General features: G+C 45.5%; 1 protein-coding gene and 4 non-coding genes across 7 annotated transcripts; 4 read left to right on the top strand and 1 right to left on the bottom strand.

Moving 5' to 3' along the window:
* Nucleotides 1-11,771: 11,771 nt before the first annotated feature.
* On the bottom strand, nt 11,772-12,713 carry LOC133392181 (uncharacterized). Of its 3 annotated transcripts, none has more exons than XM_061651391.1 (2): nt 12,569-12,713; nt 11,772-12,418 (listed from the first exon to the last, which is right to left on the bottom strand). In XM_061651391.1, exons 1-2 carry the CDS (start codon nt 12,608-12,610, stop codon nt 11,882-11,884), a joined length of 579 nt encoding a protein of 192 aa, XP_061507375.1. In that variant the 5' UTR covers nt 12,611-12,713; the 3' UTR covers nt 11,772-11,881. The 3 variants fall into 3 exon arrangements, with proteins under 3 accessions (XP_061507375.1, XP_061507376.1, XP_061507374.1); XM_061651392.1 differs by having other exon boundaries at nt 12,479-12,712; XM_061651390.1 differs by having other exon boundaries at nt 12,497-12,712.
* Nucleotides 12,714-12,829: 116 nt separating this feature from the next.
* On the top strand, nt 12,830-12,901 carry Trnam-cau (transfer RNA methionine (anticodon CAU)). Its single transcript has one exon. It is a non-coding gene; the product is annotated as a tRNA-Met (tRNA).
* A 3,780-nt stretch (nt 12,902-16,681) lies between these two features.
* Trnam-cau (transfer RNA methionine (anticodon CAU)) lies at nt 16,682-16,754 on the top strand. Its single transcript has one exon. It is a non-coding gene; the product is annotated as a tRNA-Met (tRNA).
* Nucleotides 16,755-18,117: 1,363 nt separating this feature from the next.
* On the top strand, nt 18,118-18,189 carry Trnam-cau (transfer RNA methionine (anticodon CAU)). Its single transcript has one exon. It is a non-coding gene; the product is annotated as a tRNA-Met (tRNA).
* Nucleotides 18,190-18,838: 649 nt separating this feature from the next.
* On the top strand, nt 18,839-18,911 carry Trnam-cau (transfer RNA methionine (anticodon CAU)). The gene has a single exon. It is a non-coding gene; the product is annotated as a tRNA-Met (tRNA).
* Nucleotides 18,912-19,668: the final 757 nt, after the last annotated feature.

Genomic DNA, 19,668 nt, shown 5'->3' with positions numbered 1-19,668 from the left:
AGAAAAGGTAGAGTGCAATCGTACCGTAACCGCGTAAAGATAATCTGCGTTTTTACGTGAAATTAGCAAAGATTAATCCTTATCAACATTGAAACTTTGGTTCATATAAGACCCAAAGCAATGATAAAAACGTGATCACCTTCTACGAAGTTAAGGGCGCAAAGAGTGTTGCGTAAGCGAGATCACAAGCTCTAGCCGATGGCCCCTTTCCACAAGTTTAGCTATTTTCCTACATCCGCTTCCTTTGCCACATGCTTATTAATCATCCCGCGCCTATTAGTGAGTCATTAAAGCTCGACAGAAACTTCATTTGACGGGGGGAAATATTGCCTCAAACGGACGTTCCGCAATCATCATCCACCCAACGGGCAACAAAGTAGATCGGCGGTGGGCAAAGGCGATCGTCACGCTCGTGTCATCCTTCGGCTAGAACGGTGTGACTAGAGCCACTCACTCTGCGCTGACGCCATCTCGCTAATGCGGCTCATTTGTTTGACGATGCATTAATTGGCGATTGCCGGGCGTTCGAACGTCCGAACGATGATGATGATGATGATGTTGCACTTCACAACCCACTGATCCCACAGGCCTATCAACAATCGATCCGCGGGCGGTGTTTTTCGCCCCCTCCCGCGCACCTCACAACACAGCTAGACAAAACGGTACAAACTGTCGATAGTTACCGGGTCGTTGATGGGATGTTGGGTTGGGGCATATTGACAAGCCTTCGCCGAAACCCCTTTCCAACACACTTGACGGCCTATCGAGCACGCGCGAACCCATTTATTGCTTTATCGTGCAATTTCAAGGGGCACTTGGGGAGTGGGCATCAGGGGTTTTGAAGGTACCCGGCGCACTTGTGCAAAGTTTATTGGACCTCTGAGCGCCGCCACTCCTGGGAAGCCTCGAGTGGCCCCAGAGTACAGTTCATTGAAAGTTGCACATACAGTAGTACATATGCAGTACAGCTAGTCCAGCCGGCAGCGGTTACCAACCATCACCGACGTATGTACGCTTTGGACAGGGTGCCACTTTCGAGCCCCCCCACTTGGACGAAGTCTCTCTTTCTCTCTCTCCCTACATTGTCATTGGCGGCGGTGGCATCCGTGTCGACTTCTGTGTCAATATTTACTCTATCCGGGTTGGTGACTAGATAAAGCGGTTATTGGCATACCATTTGATGGGGGCCTTTTTTCTAAAGAGTCATGCCGCCGGGTGTTGGATGGCGTGCTGATAGACGGCACGGGTCAGGAGAGTGATGTAAGAACGTTTACAACTTTACAGGTGCTCGTTGATTTCTAGTAGATTAAGGATTTATCAATGTTAAGGTGGGATTTGTATTAATCAAGCTTTAAAAAATTAATAATGGACTTACCTCTAAGCGCGGGCGATACCGACGGTTAATCCTAGCACTTCTGGTGAAAGATTTAACGTCATCGACCCTAGAATTAGATCCCGATATTACTTAGCGTTGAGGGTGTACAAGAGAGCTTGGAGGTATGAATCATTCTACTAATCTGTTCAGCCTTTCGGCGCATGTAGATCTAACTGGGTGTGCAATAAAAGTGCTATTGCTATGTGTTTAGGATTGATTTGAAGTATCTCCTTAACACCAACTTAAGCTCAATCTCAAACCGTAATTGTGCCTTACGATTTTCTAGAAGTATGTAGGTCAGGGATCCTCAAACTTTTCGTTTGCGGGTCGCAATGTTTTGTAAATAACATTCTCCAGGCAAGTCATTTAGATTAAACCCTTTGCTGTTTTGGTGAACGTTTAAATCTCGTTTTGTTAAGAACATATTCAGTGAATGCATGAAATTTATACAGCTTTCTATTATCGAAGCTTGATTTTCATACTGAAAACTTAAAAATGAAATAGTTGATCAAATTAGTCGAAATAACAGACTATTTTTATCATCCTAAACTCATCGCGGATCTTACAGGGTTTACCAAGTCACTTTGCGATGTGAGCTGCACAATTCATCTCACTTGAGACGTATTTCTATTCTGACGTGCTACTTCATTTGGCCCGAAATAATTTTCTATTCCACCGCATTCATTTGCATCCATTATATGAAGTCTTTTCACAGGGGATGTTAGCTGGAGCCGTTCGCGATGTTTACATTTTTTTCAAAAAATAAATTTTTGGGCTTTTAGAGCTGATTTGTGATACAACTATGTTGTTTAACAAAGAATACAAGTTGATCTTTGCTCCGCTGTAGCATTCTAGCCGAAACATGGGTTATTCATTGAGTTATTAGCAGATTAGACTGAGCTGGTTCAACTGCTAATATCTCATCGAATAATCCATTTTTCGGCTAGAATGCTACAGCGGAGCAAAGATCAACTTGTATTCTTTGTTAAACAACATAGTTGTATCACAAATCAGCTCTAAAAGCCCAAAAATTTATTTTTGAAAAAAATGTAAACATCGCGGACGGCTCCAGCTAACATCCCGTGTGAAAAGACTTCATATAATGGATGAAAATGAATGCGGTGGAATAGAAAATTATTTCGGGCCAAATGAAGTAGCACGTCAGAATAGAAATACGTCTCAAGTGAGATGAATTGTGCAGCTCACATCGCAAAGTGACTTGGTAAACCCTGTATGAAGTGCGCTGGACGTTGTTTGGAGACCCCTAATCTAGGCCAAAGAGAAGTATCTGAACCGTTCTACAAAACATCTATATTTCCAATTGCAACAACAAAATATAGAAGATATCAATATCTTCCTATTGTATCCTAAATTATTGCGCTTAAAAGCCCCTCAAAACCCCCTAACATTCATAAAGCGATCGTTTACCTACCACCGATCGACCCTGATTTATAAGATCGCCTCGCTTTTAAGTACATAAAAGTCTACGTTTTCGACCGTCTCTACACCGCAATAACACCAACCTGCCGCTCTTCACAACCGGCTATCAATTTTTATGTTAAAGCAATTCAACCCGCTACTATAATGGTCGTCCCCTATGTCCCCTATCAAGAAACGTTCCCAGGCTTCGATCTACTCGTTCGCCAACAAAATCACGTCCACGGAAGGGAACGCCACGTTCGTACCTACTACGCCACAGAAAACCAGTCAAATTAATTGCTCATTGCAAACCGATCAAAACACACTGGACGGACTCGGTTTTGGGAGGAACTAAAAAAAAAGGCAGCTTGGCACATAAATTGCACCCTATACCATGCACACACATGCACACAAAACTGCTTACGAAAAAAGCCAAAAACTCCAACTCCATTTACCGGTGTCGAAAAGATCGTGTTCAAATTTATGTTATCAATTTGTATGATAATTAATTAGCACTTCGAAACCGCCGGACGATCGCCGTGCCACAATGGCTTGGCGGCGTCCTAGTGCAAGGGCATCTTTCTTCTCCTATCCCCCCGAAAAACCCAGGAACGGATCTTTTATAGGTGAAGAAGCTTTTCGGAGCTGTTTGGTCCGCCGGCAGCGCTAAATGGTGTGGGAATGCTAATTCAATTTATCACCTTCATTTTCATTAACGAGCGTGCCAGGAACACACACACACACACACACACACACAAACACACATCTCGGTGAGAGCGGTGTGAGAAGCTGTGGTGAGTGGTTTGAAATTGATTTTTTATCGCCCATCCTGCCTCCCCTAAAACAAAACCAAAATAAACCGCCGCAGCGGAGCAATAAGAAAGCACCGGACCACTCCAGAAACGGGGCAAACGGTAACATACACGCACACACACTACCTCATCTCCATTAGAAAGCTTTTGCGCCGCCGTCACTGCGTTTTCGGTACGATCAATCCGCACTAAATGCAACAAAGTCAGCTCGATGACAACACCCGAAATCGGCAGCTGCCGATGGACGGTGATGCGTTTTTGTTTGCTGGGAATGCCACAGGGAAGAGGTGAGGCTATAATTTCACCTTTAATGTGCATTCCCTCCATATCGGACTAAAGTTTCCCAAGGCCCAACGACGGCGGCGATGGGACTGATTTGCGTTTCATGCGCTTTTTAGCGCAGCAGATGGAGAAAAGTGGGACGGATCATAAAATAATGATAATGCGTTTTTCATTTCACGCCTTCCGTGCGCGCGGGTCGCGAATGATGCACACATCAACCGGTGTCATTAATGATGCCGCCGCAGCGTACGAACCGATGGATGTTCTGTGTTTTGCCAACCGGGAAATAACCAACAACGCATCAAGGCGAAAGTGTAAAATGCAAAATAAATTAATCGAAATGGAGTCAAATATTTCGTTTTGACGGTAATCAATTCCCTGTCGATGTGTAAGGTATATGGTAATGCATGTGCATTCGAAGCATCGTTCCAGGTTTGCTGGTTGATGCTTTTCTGCCAAATGTATTCCATAAACGCTGGCTTTTAAATTGATTTGACAATATTTTCCAAAAAAAAATCCCAATAAGATTCTTTTTTTTATTTTTTATTTAACTAAAACTGAAGATGGGAGCTTAGAAGCACCAATGTAACATTTTGCTGCAGTTTCAAGATCCATTCATCCAACCGACCAACACAACAGAATCATATTTTAGCGTAATGGTATGAAATTTAACATGGCAAGATATTACCCTACACTAACGTTTTTCCTCTCTTTTCCGAGGAGAAAAATTTAAATTTTTAATGCTTAACACACTAACGTTAATTATAGCATCACTTTCAGTTTTATGATACTTTCGGCATAAGGGAACAATTTTCATCCCTTTTTTCGTTCCTTCACGCACCGCGCGGCATGGGAAAGTCAACTCAGCGCCATTCTTAACGGCTTCGGCACATGTAAAACAATGAAGTAACAATACGTGGAGTCAAAGGAACTGAAGAAGCTTCTACAAGCCCCGTGCAACGACTCGCCGGAACGGAAAACCGCCCGTTCGATCATTAATCAATTACATAATTTATCACTGCACCGCGTGTCCGAAGGGGTGTGGCTTGGTAAGCAAACCGATTTTATCTTCTCGATCGCACACCCGTAACTGGTGCACTTATGCTGCAGCATCGTGACGACAGAAAACGCTCCAAAGCCACTGGTCTCCCTATCGCCCATCCTCACGATGAAGAGCTTCAAAGGCGCAGCCGTGTGGGTTGTGATCGGCCGGGCAGTGTGCAATCACTCGCTTACGGTACAATCGATGCAGCAACGGTGATCATTAGCGACTTAACACCTGTATACGAGTTTCATTGCATCCCGGCGGGACGATGATAAAATGTAACAATTTCGGTATGAGATCATCATTTGCATACTCGCCACTCCGGGAACTGGAATGGAACGGGACTATAAAACCATCATTTGACGCGGCCGGCCTTGCCTTGGATCGGGAGCATTCGAGCGCTCGTTTTATTGGCGGAAGGAAGCGTTTGCGTTGCACATCTTTCACTCCGAAAAGCGCCTCCGAACGATGGTGTAATGTGTTAACTTTATGCTTCTATTTATTGCCTCGCGTAGCGTTGATATGTTTGGACAAACAGGTTCAAAAATGCATTTAAAGCCGGTAAAAATGCGCCTGATCGTATGTGATTGAGGAATGAGTAAGAAGAAAAGAACCGATCCCCGAAATCGCGATCCCCTCATCATAGGACAGCTTCCCAATGATGCTGCTTGTTTGTGCAACTAGCAACCAGCATAAGTTTAACATAAAACTCGCATTCAAACCCAACAAACATTGTCACCGTTATCAGCCGATTAATTGCAAACGCGGTTAAACCTGACAGCGGACCCTGTAGTAGCTTGTAGGCGCGCTTTCACCACGCTTAAGACACAACCACACCCAAACCCTAAACGGCCTTGTTCCCGCAGCACGAAGCATAATCGGTTTTAACGGCGACTAAACACTCCCGGCCAAACGGCCCCGAAAAAAAAAAACAACAAAACGGCTACCCATGTAGTGTCGTGTCGTCGCACCCGTCCCGTTCACGGGGCACGATTAATCCGAAATAAATCTTCCCAACAAATGGCTCTGACCTTCCGTGCCCGTTGCACGAGTCCGAGTGGTCACAGTTGCCGAAAATCGTGGCTAGGCGTGTGACGATTTATGCTTCAAACGTATACACACACACCCTGATGACGCGGCTCACGACCGTTCTAAAGCCAATGATCATAAACTACGCACGAGCTAGCCTTAAAATCGCATCTCATTTTCAGGGGGAGGACGAAGATCACGCGAGATCACGCGTATGATCACAAACCCCAAAACTGTGTGGACACGTCCTAAAAAAATCCTTTCCCCAGCAATGGGTTCCAGGCATTTTTACCAAGAAATAGGCTTTTTTGTCTACTAATATCTCCGACAACCAAAAAACACACGCACCCACGGAACGTAAACTAATCAGCCAGGGCAAAGTGACACACAACTCAGGGGGTTTCGGAATGAGTTAAACCCTTACCTTCTCGCACCACCAAATGGATGGAGAGGAGAAACAAAAAAGGCATGCCTTCTACAACTATGCGCGATCTATTTTGCGCTTGCTATCTTAACGATCCTCGGCGCAGGTTCTGTCCTTCTTCTAACGCGATGTGGCAATCCTGCCAATAAAACGCCTTAACAGATGAGCCTTCCATCAGGCACGTTTCGTCGCCAAACGGAGGGGGGTGTGAGTAGCGCATTACAATAAGTCACCGGCAACACCGCGACCAGTTCCAAAATGGTTCCACTAGCTAGCATAGGAAGGGTAACCGTTCCCATACCGGCAACCGGCAAAAGCAACGGTGAATGGTAAAATGTCACCCGCGCAGGTCAACCGGCGAGGCAAATTATCGTCGACCCGTAAATTATGGTGCCCATTATCGCACCCCCGCAAACCCAATCCCCTCAAAAGTGCGGCAAAAGTGCACCGGGCACCGCGTGGCAGGTTACCACTAAATGAAAGCTGGCTCCTTGTCAGCTTGGCGCTTCACACACCCACACAGCCTAGGCGGTGCTCCAACTGGTACCGTTTGATTTGTTTGAAAATGCTTGCCCTGTTTCACCTCGCTTTGCTGTCCACTTTTCTCTGTGTGTTTGTATCTGTTTGTTCGTTTCATCTTTGCCTACGCCCAAGACACCACCCCAGCATCATTAGAATAATAATCTCGCCGGACTAATAAAATGGGCTGACGTACACAAGTTGCTGCTGATGCTCATCTGGGGTCTCGTACTGTGTGCGACGTGTGGCATAAATGAATGTTTCTCGATAAGGCTCCGACACGGTTCCGACTACCGATACAGCACAGGGCGGCAAACATGAAGCTTCATTTTAGTTAGATGTTACGATGGGATGAAGAGGTAGTGGAGAAGAAAGGAGAAATGTCGTACATGTGGCCAATTTTGAGGTGGCTGAAGTCTAATGATCGCAGTACATCGTTGACGATCAAGACCGAATTGAATGAGAAGTGGAAAAGCTAATTCCTTTTGAATTAATAAAAATAGTCCTTCGAACCGGATTCTCACAACTTTGTTCTTCATCTCCTGACGAACATTATCATACATACAGAAGCCAAGAAACAAGCAACGCTTGTTCACTTATGGCATTTGTAAACAAGTACTAAAAAACACTGAACAAATATATTATTCTCCACCCGATGTATATCTCAGACATTTCTCGATCATTTAATTATCTGCTCTGGTCGGTGGAGCTGATACATGGATGTTGACGCTACAAACTTATTGGAACTACTAATAATTTTCGTATCATTTTTCTATATCTCTTTTTCTTTATCTTTCAAAATTCCTTTAAATTTGATTTTATGGTAATTATCACACCTGCTCATGAAATTTTATTCACCTCCAACTAACTGCCTTTGCCTACCCTGGCTGCATTTGCACTAACACTATTCTCTTACACGGCGGCAAAGACATCGGGCCTCAGATGACGGATAAGGGCATCACATACAACGCTTGGAAAAATCACCGTTCCACGTTTGCTGCTCCTACCAATCCTACCCCCTTTCCAAGCCCACCCTATCACGACCATGTTACGACCGCCCGGTAATTGTGGCAATAAAAGCTACCTGATGTGTAATTACGGCTACCCCGCCCGACCACAAAGCGCGGGCGCGCGTGCAGATCAAAAGAAAGTACCGGGTGCGGTCGGGTTGCGGATGCGGGCATTTGCACAAACGTGCCTGTACGCACTGCCATGCAGCTGCCGGTGTGCTCAAAATGCGGCACAGGGTCAAAGCGGAAAGACGGCCAAAACTTCGTCACTGCATTCGGTGAAGGGTTCCACGTCGAGCCGTCGACTTTTGTGGTTCAATTTTGAAGCAACGCTTCGTGCATTACGATTACAACTCTGTTCTGTTTGCCATGTTATGCAGACAACTGTGGGAAAATTATTTTAAGTTTTTTTATATACCTGAAAATAAGTCTCCAATTTAGAGTGTATTTTTTAACAGACTCTCCTCTATCTCTCGCGTGCAATCATTTTTAATTAATTTCCCTACATTAGCAATCGCTGAAGCTTCTTTCTAATGGACGGTGTATATATCACTTGGCCGAAAGCTTCAACCAGCGTCTCAGCCCAAAAGCTTTCCTCCTGATTAAAGGTGTTTAAGCACCAGTTCACTAATCATAGGATAGAAAAATACCACCGATAAGCCAACGGCATCCCAAAATACATTCGCTCAAGGCTCTCGGCGTTTTAGGCTCTTGCCGCCCGGAGCCGAAAAAATGCCTTTAGCCAATCTTAAATGCCATCTTTTCAATTGCCTCACTCTTCTAAATGATCTCTCTCTCTCTCTCTCTCTCTCTCTCTCTCTCTCTCTCTGCGGACTAGTCGTGTAGCACGGCAATGTGAAAATACAGCCCACCGAGTACCGAGCTAATCTAATCGGCCACTTCCCCTCGACCCAGCCTACAGATTCCACGGGTAGCGCTCAACAAACCGGCCCGCTTGCACGCTTTCGGGCGCCGTTTGTCACATAATCTACTTGCCAAACATAAACTTCGCTTCCTTCACCTTCCCCGTGCCTTCTAAACACATCATCATCATCATCGTCGCTGGCCGGGCTTCGATCGGTCCCAGTTAGCAGCATTTTCCCATTACCGCGCAACGGAGCTTATCGCAAAACAGTGCGCTGCCGGTGGAGCAGAGCCCGTTCCAGGTGAAACAATAATGTGTAGCACTCCATTTCGTCACAACAAGTGGCACCGGCATTCCAGTTTTTCCCACACTTCAAACATTAGAGGCCTTCCTCCTGGTAGCGGGACACCGTTGAGCTTCCTTTTGATGTCACCAGCTGCGGACTGCGGGGGAAAACCGGTCGAAAGTTATCACAAACGCGTCCATATTCCCCGACATGGCGGTGGCAAAGTGGCAAAGTGTTGTCCCATTCCGGGCTACACCTTCGGCACTCGTGGGACACATTCTCTAGGGGAGGATGTTGTGTTGATCGTGTGATGTGTATTTGAGCGGCTCGGGGTTTCAAGAGGGAAACATATTTAGATAAATTATTGATAAAATACAAATTCCTATACGACCCAGGGATCGACAATCTTTCACTACGAAAAAAAGTCAACGGTACCCAAATGCATGCGCTCCATACGTTAGAATCCAGCCAAACATTCCAAACGTCCAAGAGCTCGAAGGCATAGTGCGCAAAGAAGATCATTAGTCTTCCATTCCCCACCACAGAACAGTATGCGCTAATTTTCTAAAATCGTTCTTGATCGGTTATTTGGTCCCCCAATTCGGCTGGTGAGACAATTTGCTAAATTACTAAATTAGAGACCCGCGGTTAACCTTCAGCTTGGGATCGCAGCTGAGGATCGCAGTTGTATTTTAATTAACAACCGCACCCGCCGCCCGTATTCCAAACCGCATCGAACCCAATCGGAGTTTTGGAGATTCCGTCTTTCTGGAAATTAATGCCACATCCTGTCACATCTCGATGTCATCAAATTCATTAAGAGATTTCGGTGTGTCCGCGATGCTTTTATGCGCCCATTCGCTTCCACCCGACCTGAGCGGCGCGCGCGTGCTTAGAGCTGGTGGCAGTAAGAGGGCAAAAGCGCGAGAGAAATGTGCGCCATTGAGCACCTCGCGATCGGGCATGATCGAGCGCGCCTGTCGTAACACTGTCACATGGAGGGCCAGTGTTTATAATCTGCCTCGCCCCGCGGCACCCTGCAGATACCTATCCCATTACCATTCGGTGCCTCAGAAATGAGGCTATCTTTTCAATGAGTTTGATTTCGAGCCGAGTGACACAAATCCTCGGAGTGGTGCCCTCCCGGGGATTCTGACCGCATTGAGTCGCTTTCGGCGAACGCCGGACGATAATCGGGTCCTTTCGGCGGCGGCACATCGGAGTCCGTTAAACCGATTTCCCATGCCTTTCAGCGTGCGGGATACCGGAAAGCTGGTAGGCAGCAGTAGGTAATTTTCTTCGCCTTAATGCATGTCAACATAACCTCCGAAGCGGTAGCTTTTAACGCCCCTGTCTGCCTCCAGACATTTTGCGGTTTTGCGCCTGAAGTGGTCGATTATTGCCGCTAATCTGGGCAGGACTTGAGCGAGAAACTTGGGCTCTCCGCGCGTTCCGTTGCTGGAATTTGCGAGAAGGGAGGAAGGGTACCCAGCCGTCCCGAGCAAGCAACCGGAGTTGCGCGCATTGATAAACGGACGACCGTTAAATACCACCTGCTGGGATGAAGGGTGGAGGAGCAGCAATAAGAAGCGAGCAAAAGATTGAAGAATCTGAAATGTTTGCCACTCAAAATGTCACCCGAAATCCTGCCGATGGGTGTAATTTTACTTACCTTAAATTTACGCATTAGTGTTATCATCAATAAAGCTTTACCGCCCGAACTGTGGTTCCGTAGAGTTTCGGCAAAAGGCAATGGGGTCATTTTACACCCATCTGTGTTTTTGACTTTTGCTTACGATTCGTACTTTAAATTGGTAAGATGCATTCGTCAACCAGACCCAATACAATGAGGGCTTAGAGCCCCAAAACACCAAATTTCCCCTGTAGAAGAAAGAAGAAGGTGAAGAATTCAGAGAACACAAAACCATGACAAAATGCTAGCAGATAAGAGACACTTTTGGAGAGGATGCCAATGTAACTTCAAAAGGGAATGGAAAATCCAGGATATCTTGATGCATAACTCAACGCATGAAGCCTGAATTAATTATTTTGTATTAAATGCACACCGGAGAGCGTTTAATGCACGATTCGCCCAGTGTCTGTATCATTGCTTTCAACAATGAAGCAATCTTCTCATCCCACAGTGGATGATGCCTCAATGACTTCTCAATGATGTACGCGTCTAGACACGGGTAACACCCAGACCAGACAACGCACCAGTTGTCAAAGTTTAAAAAGTCTTCCACCGTAACGCAACAACCAACCAAACAAATGGAATCGATACCCTTCGCAAGTCCCATTTACGGAGAATCTGACATCCCAGGCAAGGTTGGTGGTTCATGATTTGTTGTGTCGGGGCACCGACGGTAATGGATTGTGAAAGCAATATCATCCAACGAACATGTCTTTTTCACCAAATACGTACTCAGCCGACGAACGAGAGCAATCCAACCGAACGACTCAATGTTACTTTGAGCCGTCAATATTGATTCATTTCGTACAATATCGTTACGGATCGCTTTCGTCACCCACAACACAAAGATAATCCCACTACGTGTGAACCCGGACAGCTTTTACCATCTTTGCAGCAGACAATGAAGATGATGATGTTTCATTTCTTTTACATTTAACTTGCGCCTTGGTGGGTGGAAGAATTAGGCAACACTTCAGGGCGATTTCCATTGATGGAGCATTTCCACCGTGGCTCCTTTCAATGCTGAACTTCTATTTGATTAGAATGTAGCAATAAAACATCAATAACGAATAAAACGACTGTTTCAAAACGTTCAAGCGATCGCTCTGCCCACCCCTCACACTATTCCAACGTTTCCATATCCTTCAAACGCTCCACGAGATCACGAATTTCGTTTAGCAGCTTCATGCGCGTCTGCTGCTTGCTCGTCTCAAACAGTTCCGTGTGCAGTACTTGTAAATTTTGCTCTCGGTGCGGCAACAGACCACGATCTCCATCGGGATGTAGCTTTTTGGTCAAATCTTCCGCAGCTTTAACGGGTTCTGTCATCAGCTCTGGTTCTGGCACAGTTTCACGCACCGCTTCGGAGTCCAACTTTGAACTGTGTGTCCAATTTTGTTCGATTTTCTCGATCGATTCGTCAATGAGCCGTGTTACTTCCTCTTTCAGCTCGGATAGAACCTTCGCCGCGCTACAGGATACGGCCGGATTAATGGACGGAAGCTTCGGTGTGCATCCCTGACCGTCCGAATCGCTCAGCTCGCTGAGAGTGTCTGAGACGGGTCGTTTGATTTCCTCCTTCGATCCATAGCATCCACCCGAACGCTCCTGCTGGTGCTGTTGAATCTTTCGCATAGTTAACCACCTGTTCGATGGCGACTGTGAAAGGGGGAAAGTGGAAAGGTCACCATGGTTTAAATTAAATCACTCCAACACAACCGTTTAGCAAACTCTCACATCCATCCGTGACACTTTCGGTAGATCTTGCTGCGGGGCGGAATATATGCGACCACCGTACTCCACAATTACCTTTTTCCCGACCGTTCGGATAGGATTAATTGTGGTCTCCATCGTATACAGAACTAAACCGAACAAACGATGCGACCAGATTGCTGCGGCGAATGTGTAGCTTCGCCAAGCCTGCTACGAATGGAGGCAGAATAGAAATTGGTGTTGTCGTTTGAAAAATTTCATTTGAAAAAAGAGAAGAATTCGCCTTCTTAGATTTCATAAATTATGCAAAAGCTGGATACTGGACCAACCATTTATTTTTATCGCAAACTCTCACAGAGCAGAGTGGCGCAGTGGAAGCGTGCTGGGCCCATAACCCAGAGGTCCGTAGATCGAAACTACGCTCTGCTAATATCAGACTGAAGAGAAGCATTACTATGTATTCAAAGAATGTCGGAGGTTATCAATGTGTTCTCTTCTTTTTATCTAAAAATTCTGAAAAGCTACTTAAAAAATGAAAAAAGTGTATATTTATTATTAAATATTTGTTAAGGGACTTTTTCCAAATACTTAATCTAGAATGCATCAAACTGTACTATTTTAGCATAACAAATTATTTTTGTATTAAAAACTATCACAAGTTTTAGACTGGTATGAAAACTATACTGCAGTAATGTAAAACACGCAATATCTTGAAAACATAAATTTTTAATATCCCCAAAGTACAATCGTCTTGTCGGCAGTGACAGATCGATGGTAATCGGGCTGCCCAAAAGTAAAAGCCCACCACCGACCCCCGCTCTCTACCAAGAAACCCTTTCCCCCTGCCCCACCCCATCCCACTAAAATGAATCGTGATTGCAAACTGGAAGCTCACCACAAGAGCCGAACAATCACTCGAGGCAAATTGAAAATGCACAACGCCCCAGCACGCCGCGCTGGAAGTGGAAGCAGCTTACCGGCGCAAAACCACCAGGACCAGCGCATCCCCGTGCGTGCGTATCCCTTTCCACAGACAACAACAACAACAAAACTACCGTCTTGTTCATAGTCACCCGTCGCTACAATACAAATCCCACCGTCATAGCAACGAAAAACCCCTCCGCGCAAGCTAACTGACAAAAGGAAACGGTTGCGGATTGCGAACGAACAGCAGCAGCAGCATCCGCAACCCAAAAACCGCAACCGCAACCTCGGCGATCAACAAAAAAAAAGGATGTAAAGAGCACGGCGTGGTGAGGGAAAATGGGTTCGAACAACAACAATAACACACGGAACAGACAACAACACACAGCAGAAGACAAAAAAAAAACTGTTTCAAATAAAGCATCCCTCTCGCGCGCAACATTCATTCTCCCTTACCCCCACCCTAGCAAAGAAGAGAAAAGAAATCGCAGCCTCCTTAATGACAGCAAAAAGATTTCGCTCGAAAGGTGCGCGACGAACCCTCGCGCGCGCGCGTGTGTGCGGACCAACGCACACGAAAAGCCACCGCGAAATATCATCAGCAGCAGCCGCAAAAGAGAACAACGGAGCAACCAACAACAAAATTCAATTCCTTCCTTCTGCCCCAACGAGGCACGATCCTTTCTTCCGTGCATTCCCTTGCCCTTCCAGATCACTGCCGAACGTCCGAAAGGGGTGGTGGTGGTCCGTCTGCTGTCCAAGAGCGAAGCGACAGGCAAGAAAGAGAGTGACGGAGTAGAGTAGAGGATAGAGGGAAAGGCAGAGAGAGAGAGAGAGTGAAAAGGGAACAGCAAACGAGTCATCTTAAAGGCCGTGAGAACGTTTTGCGTTCGCGAGTTCCCAGACTCGTGCTCTTTCGTAAATTGCACGCGTCCCAAACCCCCTGTTTTCCCTACTCCCTACTCCCCAGTGATCCCACTCTCCCACCCCTCCGTCACTTCCAATCGAACTTTGATCTCGAACAAACCCCGCATCAAGGGGTAGGATATATAAAAAAGGAGCATCAACTGGGTGGAGCAAGAGAAAGAGGGAGAGAGAGAGTCTCTAGAGTGATCGTTGGCGGTGATCGAAAAGGGAATCCGTTTTCCCTGCCCCGTTCCCAAACCCCGCGCAACCCTTGTGAGGCGCGCATTCCGTCTGCGATCGCGCGCGTGTTCAACAATGGCACAACCGGTGGCTTTCTGAAGGGGTCCGGAAGGTGCAGGTCTACTTCGGGGTTGCGCGCCCGGCGTGTGTCTGAGCAATGTGTGCCTGCCATGCCCTCTACCTAACCCCACCACGCACCATTCTCTGCTCGATCAATCTGTCCGTGTTTTTATTTGCGCTCGCAGAAATGAAGGCGAGGCGAATGGAGCGAAGAGAAAACGGGGAGAACTTTGCCGCCCCATGCGCCTTATGCTGCTTGGGATGTGTCGCTGACCGTCGTCTACCATTTCTTCTCCTTCTCCTTTGCACACGATCGCGCCAGCACACACACACACACACACACACACACACACACACCAATCGAATGGATCGAAATTGAATGGGAAAGGATTCAGCCCGGTGCCGCTTGTCGCTTCCAGTACACGAACGCGTGTGCGCACGCTTCCAATTTCGAATGCGCCACACCGCGGCAGCCTCCTGCTTGTGTTGCGATGTGTTGCGCCACTCTGGCACGATCCGGGCGCAAGCCATATCGCGCAGGAAGCTCTACGTGGCGGACGTGGGATTTGGTCGGACCGGTGGGAAATGAATCACTCACGTTCGGGACTACCTGATCGCCGGTGCCAGCAAGAGGGAGCTGTAAGGACCACGGAATAGGAGTGTTGAAGTTAAGTAAATGAAAGAAGTACAGTGTTTGATGTAATTTTTTTAATTTAAATAAGCCTAGAAAATCATTTGAACATTTAATAATAAATCTTTTTTGCTGTTTTTGCATTCTGTTCTTGGATGAAAATTATTTTTATTTAATTTTATTTCACTTGATGTACTGTCAATTAAGTTTGAATAATTATAATATTTTTAATAGGCTAATTTAATCAGCCAAACTACAAAATCCAGCATTTCAACGTTATATCTGATTAAACTGCCAAATTCCAGAAAGATAATCTAGAATAGTGCTTCATTTTGTGTATGTTTATCAAGCAAACGACACTTCACGATCAATTACGATATGGATTTCTATCATTACTCAATCAAAATACAGACAGTTTAATAGGATTTTTCAGTTAAGTTTTGAAAACTACTTCATCTTGTTATTTACTTGCTCACATTCCCAACACTACTGTACTCACTCCATCTCCGGTACGTTTCACGAGTACATGCCAAAACTAAGATACCAATGTCATAGCAAACAGCATACCACGCGGATGAAGTGATTGGTACCGGTGCCAACGTGTGTGTGTATATGCAGGTCAGAGAACTGGCCTGTCCGCCAGCCACTTACGGCAGCAAGTTCAAATTACCCCTCCTGCTTCATCTGTGACCACCACTTCGCCATCAAACCCTTCCCCACCCCATTCAACTATAATCTAGCATCGAGAGCCCGTATATGTTCGTGTGCATGTACGACCCCCATGTACGTCCCATGCCGGCAAGCAAAGCTAAAACACACAACAAAAAAATCCGGGGGCACGCGCGCTTATTCGTAAGATCATCGCGCGCATGAACGATTCAGCGTAGCGCAATTCACTCCGATCAGACGAAGGATTACGAAGGGCAGGGGGAATGCTGAAGGGTTTATGTGGTCGAGGAGGGGTATATCTTCTTTCCCAGGCTTTGCGACCTGTGTCGGTGGAATGGCGCACGCCCGGCACCCTCAATCGTGAGACCACTTCTCGGAGAGCGGGCGGCAGTGGTGGTCTTGGCACGATCTGCGATCTTGCGTCTCGGTTCCTCCAGGCACTCCTTCCACCCGTCCCCGTAACATCCGAGAGTGACCTAGGGAGAGATTATTATAAGAGTGAACGAAGCCGTCGACGAGGTCTACGATTTGCTTCACCTATGTCTCGCCTCCTGCCTGCTTCCGGCAGGGTAAGCTGCCTTATAAAGTTATTCATATTATTATCTAATTTATATATACGATGGAAATTGGTGCTCACGATTTGCACATTGTTGGGGCGCCTTGTGAGCGATGGGTGGAATTATGCCAAGCGGAGAACCCAGGGGACATTTCCTGTAAAGACAGAAGGTAGGGTGAAGATAATTAAACTAATTGAAAAGAACTTCCCTCTCTATCAGCTTGCCTCGATAGCGCAGTAGGTAGCGCGTAAGTCTCATAATCTTAAGGTCGTGAGTTCGATCCTCACTCGGGGCAGGGAAGAAATCTACTTTTATTTGTTATTACACTTAAAAATATTTGTTGATTGGTTTACTATACATCATCATTATTATCATTTGACTTTGACGCTTTGTGTCTTGATCCTTGACTAATGGTTTCTTCAACACTTCATGCATTTATTCGCATTATTACAACAAAGGGCTACACGTGATACTTCATTAAAAAAACGCCCATCTCTACTAGTGAACCTTCTCGCTTTCTTTCATAAATACAGTTTCATTATTACCGTACGTAAATTAAACCCTGTCTCACGGGCGGTTCCCCAGACGGGAATGAAACACTTGGGCGGTGTCGTCCGTTGTCTTTTGTGCGAGCTTAGAAAACATGACAGCTTTACGAATGCCGACCGATGCCCAAGGCGGCCTCACGTGATAGTCGCGTCTAAAGCCCCCGAAAACCGTCACCGTCCATTGTGGCCGGCGTGAGGCAACACGAACCACACCAAAAGCCAACTGCGATGCGATGCAGGGCACGACCCAAAACTTAGCTCATGTAGCGCAAGCAAGAGCAGACGGTGAAGACGGTTCTTATCTCGTGACCGCGCACGACAGACAAGCGCTCTGGCGAGTTTTCGCAAGTCAGATTACGATAACGAACGGGTCGGCCAAACGGGCCCGATTCCCCTCTAATGGACAAACTCTGTTCGTGAGTGAAGACTTCCACCAAACCAAGCCTACACACGCCTCATCGTGCTGCTGCCGTCTACCTAATGCAAAGGGCTCTCTCTCTCTCCAGCTGTTGTTGGCCATTGCTGGCAAGTGGGCGTTGCATGACCGAAGCACAGAACATTCCGACACTTTTCTTTGACCGTGACAGAAACCATCTCCAAAGCAATGGTTTCGAGATCGAAAAAAGGCCCCCTCATCAAATATTTAGGGTTAATAAAAAAAAAGCCTCGGCGCATTCTGGAGGCTGGACGGCGCGCAACTGGAAGCTATCAGAGTGCGTAAGAGCATCCTTTTACGAAGGCCCGGACTGCCCAAAAACGGAGTGTTTCTATCTCGTGCACTGCATCCAATGGGGGCTATCTTAATCAGATTGTGCAGCTTGTAATTTAATGCGCTTTTTGGCACTTTTTGGCAACGCACGTGTCTGGTCGCGATCGACTGATAAAAAAAAGTGTAATGCGAGCGACAAAAGCCCTTAGAAAAGGACAAAAACAGTCAACATCGGTGTTATTCTATTTTAGAATAAACAAATAAAAACAGCAACTACATCGTGTGTACGCATTCGATCAGAACAGATAATCAGACATGCGCACAGACTGGCTAAGTAAGCGGTGTACGGTAATAGGCGAGAGGAGTGATTATAAATACATTTAACTGGCAACAGAGCATGAAGCAGAGTGGCGCAGTGGAAGCGTGCTGGGCCCATAACCCAGAGGTCCGTAGATCGAAACTACGCTCTGCTAATCGGTTAGAATTATTATTTTTGTAGAGAGCATTTCGTTTACGTGTAAATAATTTGACAATAAGGAGAGTTGTATAAAAAAGAATGAAATAATTGATGTATACAAAATAGTTTAGTTAAAACAAAAAATTATAACACATAACTATACAAATTCCATCCAGCCAAACACTGGTCATATTATTGTTCAAAATCTAGTTCAAAATCAAAAAGGGGGATGATTGTTGAGCGGAGCTCTATGATTAGGCGAATAAACTATGGTTATCATCATCAACCTGTTCCGCAATTATTTTTTCCCTACTAATAGAATAAGATAAGAAGCGTTTTATATTATTACATAATAATTAAGGTTTTAATTAATTAAATTCTATATATTTTCACGCTTTTATAGTCTAAAATAAATGAAAAAATGTTTGCCAATTATCTATGTGACCATTTTATATACTATTTGGTATAACAAAAAACTACACAAAATTAAATCTAATATTTACACGAATAAATATACAGACATATTAAATGAAAACCTTTAAATAAAAAAAAAATTAAATAAATATATTTTATAAAAGTTAAGTAATCTCATAAAAAAATATTAAATCAAATTATAAAAAAGTCCATATCCTCCCCATTGTTGACTAGCTAACGCCATATCACAAGCCTCGATAGCGCAGTCGGTAGCGCGTAAGTCTCATAATCTTAAGGTCGTGAGTTCGATCCTCACTCGGGGCAGATTTATTTATTTATATTTTCATGTTACCAATTGTTTAAGTTACATTTTTACCAATTATATGTGTTGATGAAACAAAAATGAAAAGCAAACCTTAGCACCAACCCTGTGTTAATGCAAGCGATGCAAAAGCACCACTGTCTTGCATTTTTCTACACAAAGAGATGTTTCAATTAAGAACACGTCGCTATTCAAGCAAACGAAACTGAGCGAAACTCGCGCAACCCGTTGCAAGCGGCAGCACACAAAAAAACACGCACCCCAAAGTGTATGTGGTACACCACCAGCTAGCAAGCGTTCATAAATTTATGACAGCTTCCAAAAGTAAATCGGCAACCGGTCCGGTCATCGGCGAATGCACGCCGGTCTGCTTTGAACTTTGCAACTTGGAACTGCCTCTGAGCCGGTTGCCATCTCGCCCCAAGTACTGTCCATCGTAGGGGGTTGGTTTTATGATTACAACCAATGCCGCCATGTTACAACAGAGCAAACCGGCGTACATTTTACGATACGGATAGCAGTAACCGCACGTCAATCCATAATTTATGCTTCTCGGGTGAGCTTTCGGAAGCATTTCACGTAATGTTGGGGAGAGCGGCTTGCTTTGCTGGAAGCGCAGAGCAATGAGCTCTGCAAACGCATTTGATTTATATATTTTCAACTGAATGCTAGCTATAGGCGGAGAATGTTTGTACGGAAGAATTAAAACAAAAAGTAATCTACAAAGCGCGTTCTTCCGCACACTTTATGCATCCGTTG

This window comes from Anopheles gambiae, chromosome 2, assembly GCF_943734735.2.
Source record: "Anopheles gambiae chromosome 2, idAnoGambNW_F1_1, whole genome shotgun sequence".
In the NCBI taxonomy this organism is placed as follows: Eukaryota; Metazoa; Arthropoda; class Insecta; order Diptera; family Culicidae; genus Anopheles; species Anopheles gambiae.
Note: the sequence above shows the minus strand (reverse complement) of the source record. Positions and strands in the feature narration are given on the sequence as shown.

Coding starts and splice junctions, on each gene's coding strand:
- LOC133392181 (XM_061651390.1), bottom strand. CDS start 12,610: ATGGAGACCACAATTAATCCTATCCGAACGGTCGGGAAAAAGGTAATT. Junction 12,419..12,496: donor CGAAAGTGTCACGGATGGAT/GTGAGAGTTTGC, acceptor CCCCTTTCACAG/TCGCCATCGAACAGGTGGTT.